Source organism: Thrips palmi, unplaced genomic scaffold, assembly GCF_012932325.1.
Source record: "Thrips palmi isolate BJ-2018 unplaced genomic scaffold, TpBJ-2018v1 HiC_scaffold_18, whole genome shotgun sequence".
NCBI lineage: Eukaryota > Metazoa > Arthropoda > Insecta > Thysanoptera > Thripidae > Thrips > Thrips palmi.
Window position 1 is genome coordinate 19,303,841 of NW_023144627.1, and position 22,841 is coordinate 19,326,681.

Below are 22,841 nucleotides of genomic sequence, written 5' to 3' on the forward strand. Positions count from 1 at the left end.
GGACAAGGGGCGAGAAAAGGAGGCCTAGCGCCACGGCGTCGTAGACACGGCCTCGAACAAGCAGCAAAGGGGTGCCTACCCTACAGTGGGCCAGAAGAGCGGTGCAGGCGGTCAAAGACGCGTTTTGAGCTCCAGAGTAAATGGGACTCGAACCGAACGTGTGACCCCACCAATGGATTGCTCTCCGAACGAGGAATCCATTGGCAGGGTCACACGTTCGGTTCGATTCCCGTTTAGCGACTCTGGAGCTCAAAACGCGTCGAGAGCTTCGGCCGCCGGCGCCGGTCTTCTGGCCCACTGTGGGGCCATGAAGGGCGTGGCGTCACAGAGTCACCGAATATGCGGCAAAGTACCGCTAAGCACACCATTGAAGCGCCCAGCCCGCCCTGCCTCCGCCCTGCCTCCCGGCGTGCAAACTACCCCCTGAACTGCCGCCCGAACTACGCCTTGCCTCCGCCTTGCCTCCGACGCGCACCTTAAATCTCCCTTCAGCACCTCGCCAGACCTCCCCGCCAGCCCCCACTCCTCTCTCCTCGCGTCGTCAGAGGCGGCGCGGCGAAAAGGAAGAAATTTAACGCCAAGGAGGCGAACGTGGCGAACGCCCACCCCTTTGAAAACTGTCCCCGGGCGCGCCACAGTGGGCCAGAAGACCGGTGGAGGTGGCCAAAACTCCAGAATCGTTTTGAGCTCCAGAGTCGCTAAGTGGGACTAGAACCGAACGTGTCACCCCACCAATGGATTCCTCGTTCGGCGAGCAATCCATTGGTAGGGCCACACGTTCGGTTCGTGTCCAGCTTAGCGACTCTGGAGCTCAAAACGCGACTAGAGTTTTGGCCGCCTCCACCGGTCTTCTGGCCCACTGTGCGGGCCGCTGTGCCAGGCGTCAGCCAAGCGCCCCGGGCCAGACCGAGGGCCAGGCCGCCAGCGGGGGCCATCCAGGGAGAACACCAGGCACCGTCAGGCCAGGCGCCGTCACGGGACAGAAGGACAGCGGCGGAACGGAAAGACAGAAGCACTGTCGGCACAGTGACGCGGCGCGCAGAGCAGAGCCCCCGGCGGGGTAGGCCGCCGACGGAGTCCAGCGCTGCGGGGCCCAGCGGGTTGCCTAGCGCGCGTCCGCAGGCGGTAAAGCGCTCACGACGGCGGCAGCGGACGGCACACAGTGGGCCAGAAGACCGGTGGAGACGGCCAAAACCCTAGACGCGTTTTGAGCTCCAGCCGAACGAGCAATCCATTGGTGGGCTCACACGTTCACACGATCGGTTCGAGTCCTCCTTAGCGACTCTGGAGCTCAAAACGCGTCTAGAGTTTTGGCCGCCTCCACTGGTCTTCTGGCCCACTGTGCGGCAGTCTTAAGACCTTCGACCCGTTTTGGAGCAGAGGAAACTGGAGCCTTGTTGTTCGTCTCCGAACAAAGGAACTCTGTAGTTTGATCCGAACATGTGCGCCCATTTTACTACAGTATTCGAACCGGCGTCCCTTGGTGTCGGTGACGAGTCGCTAAACCACTCGGCTGCACGTCCTGCCGGCGCTAACAAACGCTATCCGTGCTCGGTTAGCGCCCCCCCCCCATCCCCCCCCTGCCCGGTCCCGGCCCTCTGGGACCCGGCGCCCCAGCGCGCAGTATTTTATTGGCATACAGAACACGTCTTCGTAGAATCTCTCGCCAATCCGGCGGAATAAGCCCCCCTACCTCCCCTCTCCTCCCCCTCCCCCTCCCCTCCCCCCACCCCCTCTGCATCCTCAGCCGCTCCCTTCCTACACTGCCCGCGATGCCAGCGCGATGCGTTTCGTGCCGTCCTCAACGACAGCTGCAGGGACAAGGAATTTCCAGGGGAATTTTGCACTTTTGTCCGGGCCGGGGGTTCGACTCCCCCGAAACAATCACTTTTTTCCTGTTTTTTTTAGGCACGAAGTAGCCTTATAGTATACCCAGGACTCAGCCGGCTCGAGATTTGATTTGTGTGGCCCTTTATGCATTTCGGAAGTTTTCTATACGATTTTAATGAGATTTTGCAGACTAGTAGAACTTTGAACGCTGATTCTGATGTTGAAATCTGGTCAAAAATTTGGTGGCCAATTTTGAGAAATTTGCTGTCAAAATCGCCGTTTCCATGGCAAAACTCGACTCGTCAAAGGAAAAAAAAGGGAGTGGGGGGAGCCGAGCCGGGGCGGACCAATAGCGGAGCTTCTTTTTGGGTCTGTACAGCTTACTCCAAAAGCTGAAAAAGCAACGTTCGAAATGAAAAATTTCTTTGACTGCAGGTAGACAAGATGCAACAATAGAATTGGTGCCGGTTCGAACGCAGTTTTTCGGGTAGAACTATCCAATAATACTTCTTGATTGGAGTGTTTTTGGACATGCGCAGTGTTGTTGTTGTGATTCAGTTAGCACTAGGACCACTTCGCTCCACCTCGCGACTTGCAGTGCTCATGTTCCTCGAACAAGACTCACCCGCGTTTCGAAACCATCCCTCCCGAGTTTATGAAGTTTGTCAAACCAACCGTCGTGGTGTTGATACGTTGTAAGGGAGAACTATTACACAGAATTGAAGAAAACATGACTAGAGAACCATAGCCTTTTGAAACAAGCCAAACAATTCAACGTCCACAACAATGGAGGGGCAGTTTTAATGCGCGACTGCTGGCGCTTTCAGCTTCGCGATTTTCGCAAGGGCGCAGACGCCGAGAAAATAGTTGCCAACCCGAGAAAATTAATTTACTGACTTCTTTCTGCTAAGAACATTTTAATCATGATGGACTTCAAAGATGTTCCATTGTCAGAACACTGCGGAATACATTAGCATTGGAATTTTTTGAATTTTCCAGCATTTTGATTTCTATTTATTGTCAAGTTTAAATTTCGACGGATGGCACATCGACCACATTGGTACCACTGCCATTGGTAGTCCCCTGAGCCACAACTTCACAACACCACTTCTTTTCTTTCTCCACACTCTTACACAATAATCAAATTGACTTCGTGACTCCTAGGATTTCTTGAAATCGTATTTTTTTTCAATCCAAAGTTGGTGTTTTTTTTAGTAATTGCATGTAGTGCTCCTCCACATGAGTACTCGATTTACGCGCGACGGCTTGGAAGCCAAATTTTCGATCAGGAAATTAGAAAATGGAGCTGGGGGACTCATACATGCGTTCACCACATCATTACTCATCTGACAGGACGGGGTGCGAGAGCGAGAGAGAGAGAGAGAGAGAGAGAGAGAGAGAGAGAGAGAGAGAGAGAGAGAGAGAGAGGCGGTATCGACGCGCGCTAGCTAGCGCGAGCAAGGCACCATGCTCGGCGTCCCGGGCCGTCCCAGGGAGTGGGCGGGTAGCCGAGACACGCGTCAATCGTTGCAAACACACAGATTGACTAGTTCCGCGAACGGCCGCGAGGGGCAATGGCGCTGTCGGGGCGCGAGGGGCGCACAGTGGGCCAGAAGACCGGTGGAGGCGGCCAAAACTCCGGACGCGTTTTGAGCTCCAGAGTCGCCCTAAATGGGACTCGAACCGAGCGTGTGACCCCACCAATGGATTGCTCTCTGGACGAGGAATCCATTGGTGGGGTCACACGTTCGGTTCGAGTCCTGTTTAGCGGCTCTGGAGCTCAAAACGCGTCTAGAGTTTTGGCCGCCTCCACCGGTCTTCTGGCCCACTGTGTGTCGGGGCGCGAAGGGCGTGCGAGTAGCTCTGCAGGGAGTACGCGCCGGGCCGCCATTTTGATTCGCCAACTCGAAATCCCCGCCCTCGCGGCACTCGCCCTACGAGCCATGGCCGCCGCTCGCCCTCCGGGCCCTCCGGGCCCTCCGGGGCATTCTTTGTATTTTTATTTTTTTCCTGTCCCTCTTGTTTTGGCCGCGCGCGCGCCGGCCAAAAATTGCGGGCTTTCCATATTTATTCTTCATTTTTATACATTTGCTGGGTTGTCAGCGGGTCTTCGGTTCCGGCTTTATGAGTTTCTGCCGTTCGTTCCGCTCTAGCGTGCGTCGCAGCAGTGCAGTACCCCACACTGCAAAAAAAAAACCGCAGGATATTTTTTTTTAAATTATTTTTGTAAGATGAACATGAGCGCGCCTACGAATGGGCGAGACTAGTTTATTGCAGTGGCGTGCACTCAAATTCGCCTTCCCTTCCCACATTTCCCGGGGCGATCTTTATCTAGGCCGAGACTTTGGAACACTGCCGCGAACAAAGAGAGGAGAGAGAGAGAGAGAGAGAGAGAGAGAGAGAGAGAGAGAGAGAGAGAGAGAGAGAGAGAGAGAGAGAGAGAGAGCGCTTCGAAACTCGAGCGAGCACACTGCTGCGATTCAACGACTACACCGGAGATGACAGCACCCCGCCCCGCCCCTCCCCGTACCCCGCCATCTTGGCGGCCCCATTAATTTCTCTCCATTAGGTCTCATTTCCTTCAATCCCTGCTACGCTGCGCTTCTGCGGCCGGGCCGAGTGACAGACAGAGAGAGAGAGAGAGAGAGAGAGAGAGAGAGAGAGAGGGGGGGGGAGAGAGGGGGAGAGAGAGAGGGAGAGAGAGAGAGCGCAGCACAAACAGGTGTTGAATTACGGTCTCGGTTCCTCCCAGTAAAAGGACACTCATCCCGACGGCGGGGAGGCTCACGTCGGCAGCGCTGAGGTGGCGGTGGGAACGCCACACAGTGGGCCAGAAGACCGGTGGAGGCGGCCCAAACGCCAGACGCGTTTTGAGCTCCAGAGTAGCTAAATGGGACTCGAACCGAACGTGTGACCCCACCAATGGATTGCTCTCCGAACGAGGAATTCATTGGTGGGGTCACACGTTCGGTTCGAGTCCCATTGAGCGACTCTCGAGCTCAAAACGCGTTCGGAATTTCGGTCGACTCCACCGGTCTCCTGGCCCACTGTGAGTCACACCCGCAGAAAGAGATGGAAAGCTTGACGCTCCTTGTGGTGCGTGGCGGCGTCGCTTACCCGTTGGATCTCGTTCATCTTCGTCGTCTCCTTGCCGTAGGCCCACAAGGTGACGCCCAGCTTCAACGCCCAGTTCCGGACTCTGCAACAAAATATAGGCGTTTTCAATCCACTGTAATTGTGCCACCGAGTCAGCCGCGCGGGCTGAGGCGTTGGCTTTCTATGCAGACAGCTCGGGTTCAACTCCCCACCAACTATCAATTTTTTTTTGTTGACTTTTCCACTAGAAAAAATGAAAATTATCGTCGGAGAAAAAACGTTTTGGGTGGCTGTTTAGGCCATCTTTCCCCCCTCTTACACATACACGCACACACTCACAGTGCACACAACTGGCCCCTAAGTGGCGGTCATCACGGCTTGGAATGCGGTCCTTCCGGCCCCGGACGCCCTGGACGCGCTGGACCGACCAGCAACCCGGACCGCTAGCGGCGCTCCTCTCCCGAAGCACGCAGTCCGGGACGCAGTCCGGGACGCAGTCCACCCCCATAATCACTGGGCCATAAATAAACAAAGCCGTAAGAAGCGGGTGGGGCGGGCCAGGTGGGCCTGGTCGCGTCGCCGCGTCGCGCAGTGGGCCAGAGGACCGGTGGAGGCGACCAAAACTCTAGACGCGTTTTGAGCTCCAGAATCGCCGAATGGGACTCGAAGCGAGCGTGTGACCCCACCAATGGATTCCTCGTTCGGAAAGCAATCCATTGGTGGGGTCACACGCTCGGTTCGAGTCCCATTTAGCGACTCGGGAGCTCAAAACGCGTCCGGGATTTCGACCGCCGCCACCGGTCCTTTGGCGCACAGACACATCGTCGCACAAGTGCGAGAGAGACAGAGCGACTACTGACCCGGCAGCCGGAAAGAAAACTGCGCCACCGCACTGCGAGTGGGGCATGGCTCGGGGATGGGCCAAGTACTCCGGGGACAGGGTGGGGGGTCGTCTGTCGGTGTCAGGACACTGTACATCTGCTGGCTGTGGCTGTAATTAACCTCATCGCCATTTGCCGAGCCGTGGCGCCGTGGCGGGGCGCTGATAGAATGCTTGAGGTCCGCGGGGCGGGGCGTGGCGGGTCGAGGCGGGGCGGGGCGGGGCGGGGCGGGGCGTGGCGGGGCGAGGCGGGGCGGGGCCCACTCCGGATTGCATCCAAGACAATGTGGGTCAACCCAGCGAGCGCTATGCAACCAATCGACCACCCCACCGGGGCGAGGCAAAATGTTTCAATTCCCGCTCGGAGTACCCGCGAACCCGCACGCCGCGCCGCGCCGCGCCGCGCCGCGGAGTCCCATGGGCGTTCTTATCGCGCTACTGCGGTACGGGTGCCCGGAGCGGCGGCTCGCTCTCCACCCTCAATGACGCACCACAGCGTTAACAGTTCCCGTGGCCGAGCCGCTAGCGCGCTCGCACGCCGCGAGGAAGATTCCTGGTTCGACACCGCGTTCGACTCAACTTTTTCAAGCGTTACAATTTTTTTCGTTCGAAAATAAATAAACTTGGATGATCGGAAAGAAACTCAAAATTAGGTGTTACAAAATTTGATCAACGAACACTTTTTCAAAAAAATTTAACTTTTTCGGAATGTGGGGAGCGAACTCGGCGCGGGTAAATGAGTAGCAGGCCGCCTCCCTCCAGCCCCTCGAAGCGGAAAAACGGAAAAGAGCGCGTTAAAATTGGTTCTCTTTCCAGATGGCTGGAGGCTGTGCGGCGAGGCACGGCGGAGACACGACAAGCAAGAGGCCCCCCCCCCTGCCCCGCCCCGCCCCGCCCCCGGACGGCCTCCCGATCGAACGAATTCAATTACCCTGTGATATCCCTTCAGTTTCTGATCTGTGGGAACTGGATGGGCCGGGCTAGGCAGCCAGGCCTTGGCCAGGCCGGCCGGCGCGCGGGGTGGGGGAGGGGGTGGGGGAGGGGGTGAGCCGGCACTCAAAGCCGCCAGCGCCGCGCCGGGCCGCCAGGGCCGCCGGGACGTCATGACCGCCAGGCCGCTGCACGTCCACGATGTAAAGGTAACGGCCTTCTGGCCGCCTAGTGGCGCCAGAGAGGCTCCACCGTGGCTCCGCCGCGACTTAGCGCGACCTACCCCAGCCGCCTTTTTTGCAGCCCACGTCCGCGCTCCGCGCCTCTTGAAGCCCCGGCCGCTCCAGGCGGCCCCAAGCCCCCGGGCCCCGGGCCCAGGGCGGGGACAGCCGCTCGACAGTGTAGCGGAGGAGGAGCCCGGTCGGCGCGGAGGGTCACGCAGGGTCACGCGGGTCACCCACTGCCCTTCGCACCGTGACCTATGGCCTGGTCACCGCGACCCGCCGCGACCCCCGGACGTGTCGATTCCCCCCCCCCCCCCCACAAGGCGTGCCGAGGGTGCCGAAGTAGCCGAACTCGAGCCGAGCGCAGCCAGGCAGCGCAGCGCGCGCAGCGCCGAGCCGAAAGCATCCCAACTCGTAAAGTCTCGTTTTTCGGCTGGTGAGTGGAACGAGTGGAACACCGAGGGGGAGGGGGCCGGAGGGGACCGGAGGGGACCGGAGGGGGCGCCCCCACCCCGTCTGCAGACTCCGGGCACATTTTGTCCTGAAACTGAGCGGGGATGGGGCGGGGTGGGGGGCGGGGCGGGGTGGGCCGGCATCGATCGTTGCCGCCTCACAATGGGGGCAAGCCCGCCCCCGGCCGCCCCCCGCCGCCCCGACAGCCAGCATCCCGACCGAACTCCCTCCGCGCTGCCAGGACTGCCAGCACCGCCAGCAGCCGCCACGCCGCCCGGGACTGGGGACCGGCCGAACGCGGCCCGAACGCCACCCGAACGCCACCCGAACGCCACCCGAACGCCACCCGAACGCCACCCGAACGCCACCCGAACGCCACCCGAAGACCGCCGAACCGAACAGCCGAAAGCCGAACAGTCGGAGCCGGGAAAGAGGACACCGTCTGGGCATGCAGCGGGGGGCGGGGCGGGGCGGGGCGGGGTGAGGACAGACTGGCAAGCGGTCATACCCTCCGGTCCGCGCCCAAGGGTTGCATGCCCTACACTCGATCCTGGACTCTGTCTCGGACTCTGTCCCGGACTCGGTCCCGGACTCGGTCCTCCACCGGGTCACGACCCCCAAGAAGCACGTCAACATTGACCCACCGCGCAAGGGCAGTTAGTTAACGCGCTGTCCGCAGCGCGGACCGGAACGTTATCTCTCTCGCACTCACGGGATGTTCCGTGGAGTGCGAAAGAGACAGAGTCAGGCTTTTAGCACTGTGCTGTCCGTTTGACGTTGGCGCCAAAACCCGCCACCTGAAGGCGGCTGAAGACTCGACCCCCCTTTCCATTTTTTTTTGCGGTGGACTCGCAGCCAAATAACAATCAACGCATTAAGGGGGTCGGGTCGCCTTGCGTGCCACTCTAAAAAAAATGCTTCTTAAATTTCATAATCTGGATTTGAAGTTATTTGTAGAACAATGAATCTTAAATTTCATATCCAAAAAGTTCTTAAATTTCATAACTTGCTGTTCTAAACTTTCAGAAGTGGTTTATGAAATGTAAGAACTAGTTTATTAATTTTTTAGAATCAATTGGTTTTGAAAATTCACATTTGGTTCTGAATCTCTACAACCAATATTATGAAACATGATAATAGTTTCATTACTGCCCACAAAATGTATAAATAAAAAATAATAATAAATAAAACCTTTATCCCTTTCTTAATGAATATGTTACAAATGATGAAATCTCAGAAAGCTATGATTTCTTTTCACACTCAGTATTATCGCAAATCGTTGCAGCTGGCCAACGGAAATAAGCATTGTACTGTAGTGCAGTCGACGCTGTTAACAGTCAGAGGCGCAGCAGTGCATAAGATCCAGATGCACTTTAGGGAAACTCGGTCGACACGCAGAAACTACTTTGGGGACGAGGATGAAAGAGGAGAAGCGAATTGACATAATACGCCACCCACACGTTCATCGCCCGTCCCTACAGTTAAGAAGATGGAATAACAGCACTCAGTAACACCGCTTTTGGCGAAAACACGTCCTTTTTCCGAGGGTCGCCAAAATAGCTTGTAACTCTTGAACACGAGTGGTGGCTGTTCGGCACCACAAGCAACACTTTAACTGCACTCTACGCACTACGCGCACTAACGGTACATAGCGAAACAAAATTGATGACGCGAACTTGTGGTGACGCGGACGCGAACTGGATACGCTGTGCACAGCACTGGAGACAAAGACACACTAAAAGTGACGCAGTGTCGCCGAAATCCCGTGTGGCCGAGGGATTACGCGACCCCTCGCCGGGCACAGGTAGCTTCGGCTTCGGCCGGCAGGCCGGCGAGCGGTGATTTTCCGTGGAAGCAGCGCCGACTCGGCTCGGGGCGGCTCGGCTCGGCCGGCTCGGGGCGGCTCGGCTCGGCTCGGCTTGGCCGGCTCGGCTCGGCTCGGCTCGGCTCGGCCCGGAGGACGGTGGCCGGTCAGGCATTGCAAGGGACGCGATTTGCAGCCTCTTGGGAAATACTACACACAAATTTTGAACATGCATTAACTGGAGCATGCCTGCAAGTACGCTCCAACAAGCGCATGCCCGCCAAGCATGCACTAACTAGTGCATCATGCCATGTACACGCGAACTGAAGCAGACAGCTCTCCATACCTCTCATTAATGTAATAACTGTATGCACTAAAAAGTAGTAGGCATACGCTAGCAAAAGCGTGCTTGCTCCAGTTAGTGCATAAAATGTACGTTTTTCAGTTTGTAGACCGCCCCTAGGACTCCTACACTGTGCGAAAAAATCACAGTAAATCCTGTACTGTTTGGTACAGCTGTGACTGTAGTTCAGAGTACAGGATTTACTGTACCTTTTTTACAGGATCCACTGTACTTTGTACGGGATTTACTGTACCACAGGAGTGGAGTACGGAATATCCTGTACAAGGTACGGTAAATACTGTAGCCAGGCACAGTATATCCTGTGTTCTGAACTACAGTAAATTCCGGCACAAAAATTAACGGGATTCACTGTGGTTTTTTCGCACAGTGTACCTTAGCGGTTCGGAAAATGTTAACACATGCCGATAAAAATGAAAACTTCACCTCTTTATTAATTTAACCATGAATAAAGGACTAGGCAGCAGGACTAAACGGTTTAAAATTTCAGAACCTTGCTCTAAAATCGGCTAGCGTTATAAACTTTCAAAGCGAAAATCTAGATTTTAAGAACCAGAGTTATAAGTCACTCTGTTCTAAAAGTTTATAACCAGTTAATCTTAAAATCCATAACCCAAATCTTAGGTTTCATAACACAATCTTAAATTTTATACGAAGGTTATAAAAATTGAGGTTTAGAACGTGATTATGAAATTTTAGACTCCTTTGGATATGAAATTTCATAATTTTTTTTAGAGTGTGTATATCATTTTTTTGCAGGCAGTTAATGCCGGCGGGGTGGGGGTAGGGGAGGGGGGACTCGGGGCTGCTCCAGACGGGTACACAGTGGGTACACTGTGCACACAGCACTCCCTGCATGACAAGTGGCAGTGCGACACTGCGACACGAGTGCCGAGCACCTGCTGCCTGGCCAACTTGTGTCGAGCAACTCACTCACTGCGAGTAGGTAGGCAAGCCTGGCGGCCGAAACTCTCGACGCGTTTTGAGCTCCAGAGTCGCTAAACAGGACTCGAACCGAACGTGTGACCCCACCAATGGATTCCTCGTTCGGAGAGCAATCCATTGGTGGGGTCACACGCTCGGTTCGAGTTCCGTTTAGCGACTCTGGAGCTCAAAACGCGTCTAGAGTTTTGGCCGCCTCCACCGGTCTTCTGGCTCACTGGTTAGCCCGGCCACTCCGTGGGAAAAGTCCCAGCAAGGACCAACAAAATTGTCCACCGATTACAACACCCGATTAAACGTGGTTACGATAGCGACAATTACGTCGACCTCGTGACGTGGAGACCCAGCGGGGCCAGGGCCCAGACCGAACCGCCACCGGTGGAAACGAAAATTTCTCGAACCACACCATAAATAATTTTATTTTAAAAACAACGGCTGAGCTACGTAAGTAAGCACACGCTCGGACACGAAGAATCGCTCGCTGTAGTAAATATGGAACAGTCCATTTTGGTTGAGCGGGTCCTTCGCGACCCACAGTCCGGTGGCTTGCCGTACCACACTGCTAGTGGGAGCCCCCCGCCCCCCTTTACACTGCCACACCCACACCAGCGGCCAGCTTGTGACATGCCACGCATCGGGCCGCGCAGCGCCATGCCAGCGCCCCGCCGCCCCAAACCAACTAACAGTCTCGGCAAGAACTCCTATAAATCCTGCGAGCGGAGCGGCAGCGCCGCCGCGACGCCGCGACGCCGCGACGCCGCGACGCGCAGATCATCATCAGCTTGTTTCTCTGTCCGCCATTAGCGCGCCCTCCTGCGTTTCCCGCTTTAAAAAACAAAAAAAAAGAATGAATGTAAAATTATTTTAGCGCAATGACTGGGTCGATGCGAACGGTATTAATGCAAAGCCCTCACTGGTGATGCGAACGCCCTGCCCGTGATCCCCATCAGAAGACCGGCGCCGGCGGCCAAAACTCCAGACGCGTTTTGAGCTCCAGAGTCGCTAAATGGGACTCGAAACCGAACGTGTGACCCCACCAATGGCTTCCTCGTTCGAAGAGCGATCCATTGGTGGGGTCACACGTCCGGTTCGAGTCCCATTTAGCGACTCTGCCGCTCAAAACGCGTCCGGGACTTTGACCGCCTCCACCGGTCTTCTGGCCCACTGCGCACGGAACCCCGTGGCGTACGATCAGTCGTGGTCCAGCCCGTAATGGTAATGGCAATGGCAGGTATAGGCAACGCTTGGAGCGGCAGCGCGGCGCGGTGCGGCGTGCTGCCTACCCTCTGATTCGCAGGGGCTTCGAGGCGGGCGGCGGGGGCAGGGCGGGAAGGGGAGGGGGCAGGGCGGGGGCGGGGTGGGGGCAGGGCGGGGGCATAGCGGGGAGGGGGGAGGGGAGGGGGCGGCGGGTGGCGGAAGCGTGAGAGATAGCCCACAGAGGAGAGGCATGCGCGGCAAGGTGGAGTTGATCTCATAAATTTGCGGACGGGAAAAGAGGTCAAAAGCGCACATCCTGTCTCTGCCTCTCTTTTACTGGGCACACACACGTACGCTCACTCACTCACATACACATTACACACACACACACACACACACACACAGCGCTACCTGCCGCCATTTACATGCCAGGTGGGATGGGAGCCGCGACAAATTTTGCCATTAGTTGGCACAGCGTGCGGCCTCTGCCTGCGTCTGGCTGCTCGTGGCTGCCCTGGCCTGGCCTGGCCCTGGATGACAGGCGGTGGTTCGCACCTCGCCTCGCGGCAATGCAGTGTTACTCGAAGCGTGCCGAGTGGTTCGCCAAAATTTGCCTCTCTCACTTAATCTTTCTTTCTCTGCCCCTCTGTGCCTTCGGATGAGGTTGTCTATGTCTCGCGGACGAAAGAGGCGATGATGAGGGCGATCAAGGAGGAGAGGCGGCTGCAAGGCTGCTGGGATGAAGTCACAGCCCCGGTTTAGCTTTTCGCAACGCGAGACGGAATCAATGCGAAGCAATAGGGCTCTCCCACCCCACTCTCCAGACGCCCCGCCCCGCCCCGCCCTCCAAGTGAGGTGCAAAGAGTTCCAGGGGAAAGGGAGGGAAGCTAATGGAGTGAAAGATTGAAAACAAAAGACCTCTAGGGCGGACCGGGCGGCGGCCCGAGGCGAGAGCCGAAGGAACCCCGACGGAAACCCGAAGGAAACCCGAAGGAAACCAGAAGGGCATGCCAAACCAAGGGCAGTCCCGGGGGAAAACCAGGGGAATATGATCCGGGGGATCCCGGAGGAAGGATTTTTCCTGGCACGGCGCCCCCGGAGTCCATTGGGGCCACCTTGGTCGCGCGGTGGCCGACCCGCCCCGCTCGCCCCGCCCCGCCCCGCCCCGCCGCATGGGCGCACAATGGCCCCCCACCTCCAGACTAACGACAGCAGACTGGTCATCGCCGTTCATGAGTGTGGTCGCAGAACAGCATCCCCATGCAGTGCGCCATACACGCGACTACACTGCCAGGAAACGCTCGCAAAAACAGACGAAATCAGCGAAAAAAAAGAGAGAGGCGGCAACGAAGCGGCAGGTTGCACGGTGTGTTTGCCGGGCCATGGCCGGGCGATCCCGCTCCGACAAATTGAAACATTGCGCTCTCTTTTCTGTGCTCCCCTCTGACTGTGTGCTGCCGTGGCGTGGCGTGGCGTGCCGGGCGTTGAGGGGAGAGCAGGCCATTGGAATGGCTTCTCCAATCAATTGCTTCCTCCCCGCCCCACCCCGCCCCTCTCACCGAGCCTGCTTGCATCCCTCTGTGGTGAGTGCGCCGGCCTCTGAAGTGAAGGGGAGGGGAGGGGGCCCAAGTGTGCACTTTGTTAGCGACGCTAGCGGCCTAGCGGCGCACAGAGACTGATGGCTGCCTTGCTGAGCGGACGGACGGACGGACGGACGGACAGACAGACGGACAGGCAGGCAGAAATGCTCGAGGCCTGGAAAAATGCTCCACAGTGGGCCAGAAGACCGGTGGAGGCGGCCAAAACTCCAGACGCCTTTTGAGCCAGAGTCGCTGAAGAGAGTCGAACCGCACGTGTGACCCCACCAATGGATTCCTCGTTCGGAGAGCAATCCATTGATGGGGGTGACACGTTCGGTTCGAGCCCCATTTAGCGACTCTGGAGCTCAAAACGCGACTGGAGTTTTGGCCGCCTCCTCCGGTCTTCTGTCCCACTGTGCGCTCCTGGCCCGGCAAAATGCTCTTGGCCGGGAAATGTTATGGCTGCACAAAACTATCCGTTACGTGCCAACCCCGCATCCGCGAGGACTTTAGTGGCCCCGCTTTTCAGCCGACGACACGATATTCCCGCCAAAACGAGTCGCGCGTGCCTGCTGTCAGTGCTGCCACCCCACTCCTGTTTTCCGCCGGGCGTCTGCCTTGCCGCCGCCTTGCCACTCCGTTGCCACTCCCCCGCCACTCTGACAGTTTGAATAGTCCCACTTTGCGACTTGCCTGCTCCTGTTTCTGGGACTCTGGGCCGCGCCCCGTAGGGCTGCGGAGCGGCCACAGATTAGATGGAGAGTCCGATAGGCAAGGGCTGCAAGGGCCAGAAGACCGGCGGCCAAAACGCGTTTTGAGCCTCCAGAGTCGCTAAACGGGACTCGAACCGAACGTGTTGTCACCGCTCAAACTGGCCTCGCGCGCGGACGAGGTTCCGCGATTCGCCGCGAGATGGCGCTGCGCGCGCCGAGCCGCCGCCCGCTCGCGCTGGCGACCTAGGTTAGTGTTGTAACTAGTTTGTAAGCAGCATTTCTTCGTTTGAAGTCTGCTCTTCTACGTAATCTGGAGATTATGCGCCCGAGTGCCGGCACCGGTGGTTCGGTTGAGGGATGAGCCCACACCCGCACCCGGTTGGTCCCCGAGGAGGACGAGTGCCTGAAACGGCCGTTCCCTCCAGAGGCGATGCGCCATCACTGGCTGCTCCCCTGGTCATCTACATCACCGCCGACGGCAGCTTCGACGGCGACATCGGGATGCCGGGCCCTTCAACCCGAGTGGCGACTGTGCCGACGGTCACGCGGTCACAGTGTGACCCCTCCAATGGATTGCTCTCCGAACGAAGAATCCATTGATGGGGTCACACGCTCGGATCGAGTCCCGTTTAGCGACTCTGGAGCTCAAAACGCGTCCGGGATTTTGACCGCCTCCACCGGTCTTCTGGCCCACTGTGCGGCCCGGAAACCTCCAGGCCGCAAGGACAGCGCCCGGAACCCGGAGTCCAAACTTGGCGGGCAGGGCGACCGGGACGACCAGGACCCAGAGGGCGAAGCGGATGCGGCGCGACCGCCTCGCCGGAACCAGAAGAACCAGCGGAAGCAGCGGCACCAGGTTGGACGTAAGAAGCAGCGAAGCAGCGCGCTGCAGGTTTCCTCCAATTTTGCACGGGTCCAAGTTCCCGCCATGAATTGGGGAATTTCCGGTAATAAGTTTGTGCTGGTCCCGGGCTGGGCCGACTCCGGACACGGCTCTGTCTCTCTCGCACTCAAGGCGCGTTCCGCACAGGTGCGAGAGAGACAGAGCGACGAGCTGGGGTTGCACAGTGGGCCAGAAGACCGGTGGAAGCGGCCAGAACTCGAGACGCGTATTGATCTCCAGAGTCGCTAAATGGGACTCGAACCGAACGTGTGACCCCACCAATGGATTGCTCTCCAAACGATGAATCCATTGGTGGGGTCACACGTTCGGTTCGAGTCCCATTTAGCGACTCTGGAGCTCAAAACGCGTCAAGGGTTTTGGCCGCCTCCGCCGGTCTTCTGGCCCACTGTGGGTTGGTTGGTCCGGGGCCCGGTGCGCGTGCGGAGCGGTGCGGAGCGCAGCGAGCCCGCATAAGATCCAGAGACGAGAGAGCTTTTCACAATCGATCTAATGGACGAGCGACGGGGTGGGGCGGGGCGGGGTGGGGCGGGGCGTTGTTTGGCAAGTTGGTGCCCCGCCTGCCGCCCGCCACACGTCCCAAGTACAGAGGCAAGGCAGGCAAGGCATCTGAATTTGCGGAATCCAGCCTTGTCGCCGCGGGCAGTGGGGCCAGCCGGGCCGAGCGCTCTCGCCGTTCGTCGGCACACCGTTTTGGCGCCCAAAGCAGCACCGGGCGGCACCGGGTTCATTTGCAGCCGTGTCCCCCACCCCCGACTCGGCGCGGACTCTGGGCGCACAGTGGGCCAGAGGGCCGTGGAGGCGGACATAACTCTAGATGCGTTTTGAGCTCGAGAGTCGCTAAATGGGATTTGAACCGAACGTGTGACCCCACCAATGGATTGCTCTCCGAACGTGGCGGGCTCCGTGGCTAACTGGATACCTTCACTCCGTAACGCAGATTTTAGAAAACAAACAACACAAGCACGGTGTGGATCCGAGGTCGGCCGCTGGGATGAGGAATGATTAGACCCGGGATCGACTCCCCACTCCGGCGGCCTTTATTTTTTTTCTCTCTCTCTTTTTCCAGCGCGCTTCGCCGAAAATGGAATCACATCACATGGCATGAGAAATGGCGGGAGTGGCAGCGGGCCACAGCGCGAGGCCGGGCAGGCCGAGAATCTATTCCCAGGCGATAAAGCGTCCGCGCGTGCACAGTGGGCCAGCCGACCGGAGGAGGCGGCCGAAATTCTAGACGCGTTTTGAGCTCCACAGTCGCTAACCAGGACTCGAACCGAACGTGTGACCCCACCAATGGATTCCTCGTTCGGAGAGCAATCCATTGGTGGGGTCACACGTTCGGTTCGAGTCCCATTTAGCGACTCTGGAGCTCAAAACGCGTCTAGGGTTCTGTCCGCCTGCCCCGGCCTTCTGGCCCACTGCGCGGGGCTTGCTTGCGGTGCAGAAGGAGCCCCGCTTCCGGCTGACTTCCGGCTGCCGAGCACGTCCGGCACGTCCGGCGCGGCCGAACCGAAACAAAAACAGATCCAGTCACTTACGCCATTGCCACCCTCTTACGCCAAATGATTGCTGCGGTGGCGCGAAGGGGGCGGGCGGGAAGGGAAGGAGAGGAAAAAGCATGTCTCGGGAAAGAAAAGCTAGGCATACAACTGGTGAGGTGTGCGTGTGTTTGTCTGTGTGTGTCTGTCTGTCTGTCTGTGTGTCTGTCTGTGTGTGTGTCTGTGTGTGTGTCTGTCTGTGTGTGTGTGTGTCTGTCTGTGTGTGTGTCTGTGTGTGCGTGTGTGTGCGCGTGAAACGGCGCCCCTACTTACAATTACCCTGCTACACGGTGCCCGACGGTGCTGTTCAAGGACCCCCGAGCTCATATCAGAAAGGGGGGGGGGGCAATCAGAGGACGGCCCTCGGCGGGGAGGGTGGGGGGTGTAATCAAGCCAGATTGTCCCGGCACGTTGTGTCGGCACGCCGTGTTGACGTACAAGGGGGGGCGCCGTGATCACTGTGATGGCCACACAGTGTAGCGCAGCGGAAGCGATTGGGACCGCCAAGTGAGGTGTCGTGGGTTCGACTCCCAGCCCCTGCTGCTATTTTTTTCAGTAGTCGTGCATGGACGAGTTGAGAATGCACGTTTGTCAGTGGAGGTGTCACGTGGAGACCCAAAACTCTGTTTTTTTTTCCGGTGCCCGGACACGTGGCTGCATGCTTGTTTCCCCATCGGCCCTCTCTCTCACACCGACACAGAGCGAAGCCGTTGTTTCCCAAAGCAATGCCCCTGTTCAGACACGAAAGTCAACCCCCTCTCCATTCGCCATCGACCCGAAGGCCTGAAAGCCCGAAAGCGAGTGCATTCTTGGTCAGCCGAAACCATTCTGCCGGCCTTCGTTCTGATACTCTTCATATTTAATCCACCGTGCACGGATTTTTTTTTTTTTTTTTGCTGCTTTATACTGGCACAGGCGTGCTATTCCACGTGGGTGTGTTTGGCTGTGATTTGGACGTGCGTGTGTTCGGCGCGCTGCCCCGCCCCCAGGGCGTCCCCAGGCCGTCCCCAGGCCGTCCCCAGGGCGTGGTGTTGGGGAGGTGTCCTCGGGGAGTGCGTGCCTAATTGTTACCGGGGCACTGCACGAACGGATGCTATCTAATAAAGTCAGCAAAAATGTCTCCGGTGAGGAAAACCTCCTGAGAATCCACCCATGGTATTTCCAGCACGGTTTTTGGACCCCGTTTTTACCCATATTTTTGGACCCATATTTTTGGACCCATATTTTTGGACCCATATTTTTGGACCCATTTTTTTGGACTCGGTTTTTTGGACCCAGATTATTGTACTCGCTGTTTTGAGCTCGGGATTTGATCCCGGTTTTTTGAACCCTTTTTTGGACCCAGTTTTTTGGACCCAGTTTTTTTTGGACCCAGTTTTTTGGACCCGGTTTGTTTTGCCTCGATTTTTCGGACTGATTGTACTCACTCGTTGTGCGGGATGTCTTCGTCCTGCTCCAGGGACTCGGGCACGGCACTGGTGAGCAGCAGTAGGAACAGCATCCACGCTCCTCGCGGGGGCCGGCCGGGCCCCGCGGAGAGCCCCGCGCGCGTGGGCCCCGTCATGGCAGGCAGCCTAGACAGCCTGGCCTCACAGCCTGGCCTCACAGCCCTCGCCACCGCATCTGCCAACAAGAAGCAAGGTTCAAATACCAGCAGCTTTTTTAATTAAAAAAAAAAACCTCGACCCTCCCTTTATTTGTAAATGTTTTAACAGGGCTTGGGTTGCCATCCCTTCCGCTATGACTTCGGTCAACATCATTCACAACAGAGCACGATAAAAGGCATAGAAACCACGGCCCGGGGGGGGGGGGGGACAGGCGGGCAGTCTCTCTCGCTCCTCTGTGGGACGGCCCGGCACGGCCCGTGAGTGCGAGGGAGACAGAGCGCCGATGTTCGGAGCCAGCCTGCAGGCTGCATGCAGCGGGCAGGCCTCCCAGAAAAGGCGCTCGCACCATTTGGCACAAATTGCATAAATTGGGACGCGCGAAAAGCGAAAATTCAAAAACGCAAACTATCTGCCCTGCGCGTTTAATGTGGTGTAAACCATGGCTCAACCTTGTCTCCCCATCAGGGCCATGGCGAGGGGGAGGGGGCGATATATTCGCGAGGGGGAGGGCAGCACGTCAAAGCGGTCGCCCATAAATAAGATAAATTGTGGTAGGGTGGGTGTGGGAGCCTCCAGTGTGGGAGCAGCACTCTGTGGGTGGCCGGAGTGCCGGAGTCGACACTGCTCCCAAAATAGCTGACGAATCCGGGCGGCATTTCGGCCCGGCGAGCGGGCAGGCAGTGTCGATGCACTGTCAAACCAACTCCACACTGGAAAGCCACAGTGGGCCAGAAGACCGGTGGAGGCGGCCAAGATCCTAGGTGGGTTTTGAACTCTTAGTCGGTAAATGGGACTCGAACCGAACATGTGACCCCACCAATGGATTCCTCGTTCGGAGAGCAATCCATTGGTGGGGTCACACGTCCGGTTCGAGTCCCATTTAGCGACTCTGGAGCTCTAAACGCGTCTAGACTTTCGTCCGCCCCCACCGGTCTCATGGCCCACTGTGCCGCGTGGGGTGGCTAGAAGTGACGGCGCAAAACCGCACGACACCACCACGCGCGCCACACCTAACTGCCGCCATTTTTTCCCTTCGTTCCAGTCTACGCCTGTTCCGCACACCGCCTTTCTTTTTTCGTCGAAACGTTTCCGCTGTTTTTTTATTTTAGTTTTTTTTCTTCTCCTGCAAATCCTACCGACAAACTTCGCCGTTGGTTGATTTTTTAAAACTTTTTTTTCTATTTTAGAGTGTGATGCGGACCCCGCACGCTCTCTCCTCATGCGAGGAAGGATATTTAAACCAAAATGTCAAAGTGGCGTTCTTACTGAAAAGCACGTCTCTCCATTTGGCGCGCAAATGGGAGGAAATTGGACTGGGGCGGGGCGAACGGGACGGGGGGGGGGGGGGGGGGCGAGGGCCTTGCGCGTGGTCACGCATGGGAATGCACAGCGTACAACTGTTCGCATAGCACAGTACATCGCCAGGCCCTCTGTCTCTCTCTCTGTTGGCCACCCTAGCATTGCGCCCCACAGCCCCCACAGCCCCCCGACGTCGGGGCGGCGCGGCCGAGGCGCGGCTTGACGTGAAGGATACAGCTTGATCCACGTTGTAGGCGATCCGGCCCTTCAACAACAGCTGCAACAACTCTGCGTATCCGACGCACAGTGGGCCAGAAGACCGGTGGAGGCGGAGTTTTGTCCAGAGTCACTAAACAGGGCGGCGCCCGTGTCTCAACGTCCAGTTCGACACCTCGACACGTCTCTATCTTTTTTTTTTAACTTGCAGATTCCAACAACCCCTCCAGGGCTGGCGCTCGCCGCACAACCGCGACTGATTGTGAGCAGTGCTTTCGTCGCTCTGTCTCTCTCGCGCTCGAGGGCCGTGCCGTTGGGGTGCGAGAGAGACGGAGCGACGAAGCGCTGCGCTCCAGGCCGTGCAGGCCGTCCGCTTTGACGTCAAAGGAACGCACGTGTCGCTGTGGCGTGTCGGGCCGAGCGCCAGCCTCAAACAAATATTTCCCTTTCCAAACGTGAATTCCAAAAGCGAATGAACCGGTCCTGTTTGAGGGTGGCTTTCAGTCTGACGAGTCACAGTGGGCCAGAAGACCGGTGGAGGCGGCCAAAACTCTAGACGCGCTTTGAGCTCCAGAGTCGCTAAATGGGACTCGAACCAAACGTGCGACCCCACCAATGGATTCCTCGTTCAGAGAGCAATCCATTGGTGGGGTCACACGTTCGGTTCGAGGCCTGTTTAGCGACTCTGGAGCTCATAACGCGTCTGGAGTTTTGTCCGCCTCCACCGGTCTTCTGGCCCACTGTGCGTGCCAAGGGGGTGGGACTCGTGGGGCTCGGCTAAGTTTTGGTCGGCGGGTTTGGTCCCCACGCCGTGCCGCCGCGCCGCCACCCCGCCTGCCAGAAAGGCCCTGGCAGTGCTGGCAGCCCCGGCAGCCCCGGCAGCCCCGGTCCCCGACGATAACAGCGAATAGTTTGTCCCCACCACCGTAAGGCCGTGAGGCACACCGTGGTGCCACGAGGGCTTTGGAGAGCCGCGCCGGTCCGGGTGTAGTCCTGGGCCGCCACCGTCGCCAGTGTACCTACACTGTGCACGCCGCGCCAACGCGCACCTCGGGCTCTATTCAGCCTCAGGGCGGTGAAGTGGGCCAAGCCTCGACAAGCCTCGCTAAGCTTTACAGTGTAGCGCCAGGCAACTGTTGATGAAACCTTGTTAAGGTGGCAGCCCTGGAGTGGCGGCTCTGGCCCAGGCCCTGGCAGCACTGGGGCGCGCGGTGCGGGCCGCCCGGGCCGCGCTGCCCGGGAACGACCGGGAACGGGGCGAAGGCGCATAGCCGCGCATAGCTGTGGCACTTTGGTGAGGCACTTTGGCCAAAGTTGAATGCAGGTCGGTCCGGGTCGGTCGGCAGGTTAGGCCCGTCCGTCCCGTCCACCCCGCGCAGCGCGCAGGCCGAGCGGGCCGACCCGAATATCGGTACCCATTGGCGGTGGCCTCCTCGCCTCCTCGCCGCCACAGCCATCGGCCGAACACCGCGCAAACTTCTCGAGCCAACAGGCCAACTTCGGCGCGGTCGGCCGCGAAGCGCGAAGCACCGCGAAGTGCAGAGGCGCGAGCGTTCCTAGTGTACCGCCACTTCCGGTGCGGCGCCGACTTTATTCGCCGGGCAAATGTGCGGAAAAGGGGTGGACAACCTTGCAGGATCCTATTCGACAGTGTGCGCACACTCACTCTCTCACTTACTCTCTCTCTCTCTCTCTCTCTCTCTCTCTCTCTCTCTCTCTCTCACTCTCACTCTCACTCTCACTCTCACTCACTCACTCTCTCTCTCTCTCCTCTCTCTCTCTCTCTCTCTCTCTCTCTATTTCACACACACACACACACACACGGCACACAATCAGAGGCACACTCACGCGCACCCGCGATCGTCCTTTCCCGCCAACTGATTTCCAGGTCGCCCCCCCTCCCTTCGGGCAGGGCAGGACCCTGGCTGGTGGGCGGGGCGGGCTGGCCGGGTACCGGGCCGGCTGCTCGCACGCCGGCCCGCCCTGTCCGCCCTGCGGCAGGCGGGTGCCGCACTCCTTCTGCCGCCTGAGGCCTTAACCAACACTGCACTCACTTCAACGACGGCGGCCTCGCGGACTGCGGCCCCGCGGACGGCGGCCTGCGGAGACCGCGACGCGACGACGCCGAGCCGGCTCGGCGGACACGACACGGACACGCGGCGGACACGTGACGGACGCGGCCTCGAGCGACGCGACGAGGGGGCGGCGGGACGCGGGAGAGTCCGGCGCACGACGGCACGGCACGGCACGGCACGGCACGGCACGGCACGGCACGGCACGGCGAGGACGCGGCAGGACGAGGCCCCACGGCGGAGCCACGGAGCGCGGCGCGGCGCGGCGGGTGGCGGCACGGCGGGGTTGGCGGTGTGGCGTGGCGGCGGAGGCTTGCGCCGGACTGGGGCCTCACTGCCGCTGGGGCTGCCTCGTTGGGCTGGGGCCCTGTGTGCTGGAGCCCCGCAGGGCCGCAGGGGTGGCGGCGGGGTGGCGGCGGGGTGGGCCTCAAAAAACAGAGCGGCCGCACCCCCTACCCCGACACAACCCCCTTTCGCATGCGCTCGGCTCGCTCGGCTCGCTCGGCTCGGCTCGGCTCGGCCCGTTCGGCTCGGCTCGGTCGATGAGGGTGGGAGGCCCCGCGCCGCCCCGCGCCGCCCCCTGCAGCGCCCTGCCCGCCCCGCGGGTCGCGTCCGCGGCGTCCGCGGGTTCGGGGTGGTCCCCCTCCCCCTCCCCTGGGCGGTGGGCTGTCCGAGTGGAGCGAGCGGCCCCGGCAGCCCCGGCCCCGACGTGACGCCCCGGACGCGGGGCTGGATGTGGGGCGCAGCGGCGTAGCGCGGTGCGGGGAGGGGAGGGGAGGGGTGACGCCGCCTGCCTCCCTCGCTCAGAGACAGCATCCCCACCCCTTGCCGATCCGCGGCCGAACCTCGAACCCACACGGGCGGCACGCGTTCGGACGTTTCCGGCGGTCGTGGGCCCCGCACTGCAAGGCTTCGCCGGGCTTCGCCGGGCTTCGCCGGGCTTGGCCGCTCCGCTCCGCTGGGCCGAACGCATTGCCGCCTTCCCCGTTCCCCGGCGTCGGGCTTCAGCCCCAGGGCGCCCCAGGGCGTCTGGTTCGAAACACAAACCGGAGCTGCCGGAGTATAGCGTGCTCGCACACCGCGAACGCGAACAGCCTGAAGCACGCACCGACCCAAGATCAAAATCGGCCCACCGCCTGTTTTAAATTATTCCATACAAACGTTCAAGTTTAAATAAAAATGAAAAATTGTAAAAAAA

The 22,841-nt window shown here is 59.0% G+C and overlaps 1 protein-coding gene across 1 annotated transcript in view; it reads right to left on the reverse strand.

The window, feature by feature from the left end:
* The window catches only part of LOC117644763 (voltage-dependent calcium channel subunit alpha-2/delta-4), a 41,214-nt gene extending 23,184 nt beyond the window's left edge, over positions 1 to 18,030 (reverse strand). The window contains exons 1-2 of the mRNA XM_034384378.1: positions 17,877 to 18,030; positions 4,948 to 5,029 (exon numbers count right to left, since the gene is read on the reverse strand). Of these exons, the coding sequence (XP_034240269.1) occupies positions 4,948 to 5,029; positions 17,877 to 18,013 (219 nt within the window). The 5' untranslated portion in view covers positions 18,014 to 18,030. The remainder of the gene's footprint in view (positions 1 to 4,947; positions 5,030 to 17,876) is intronic.
* Positions 18,031 to 22,841: the final 4,811 nt, after the last annotated feature.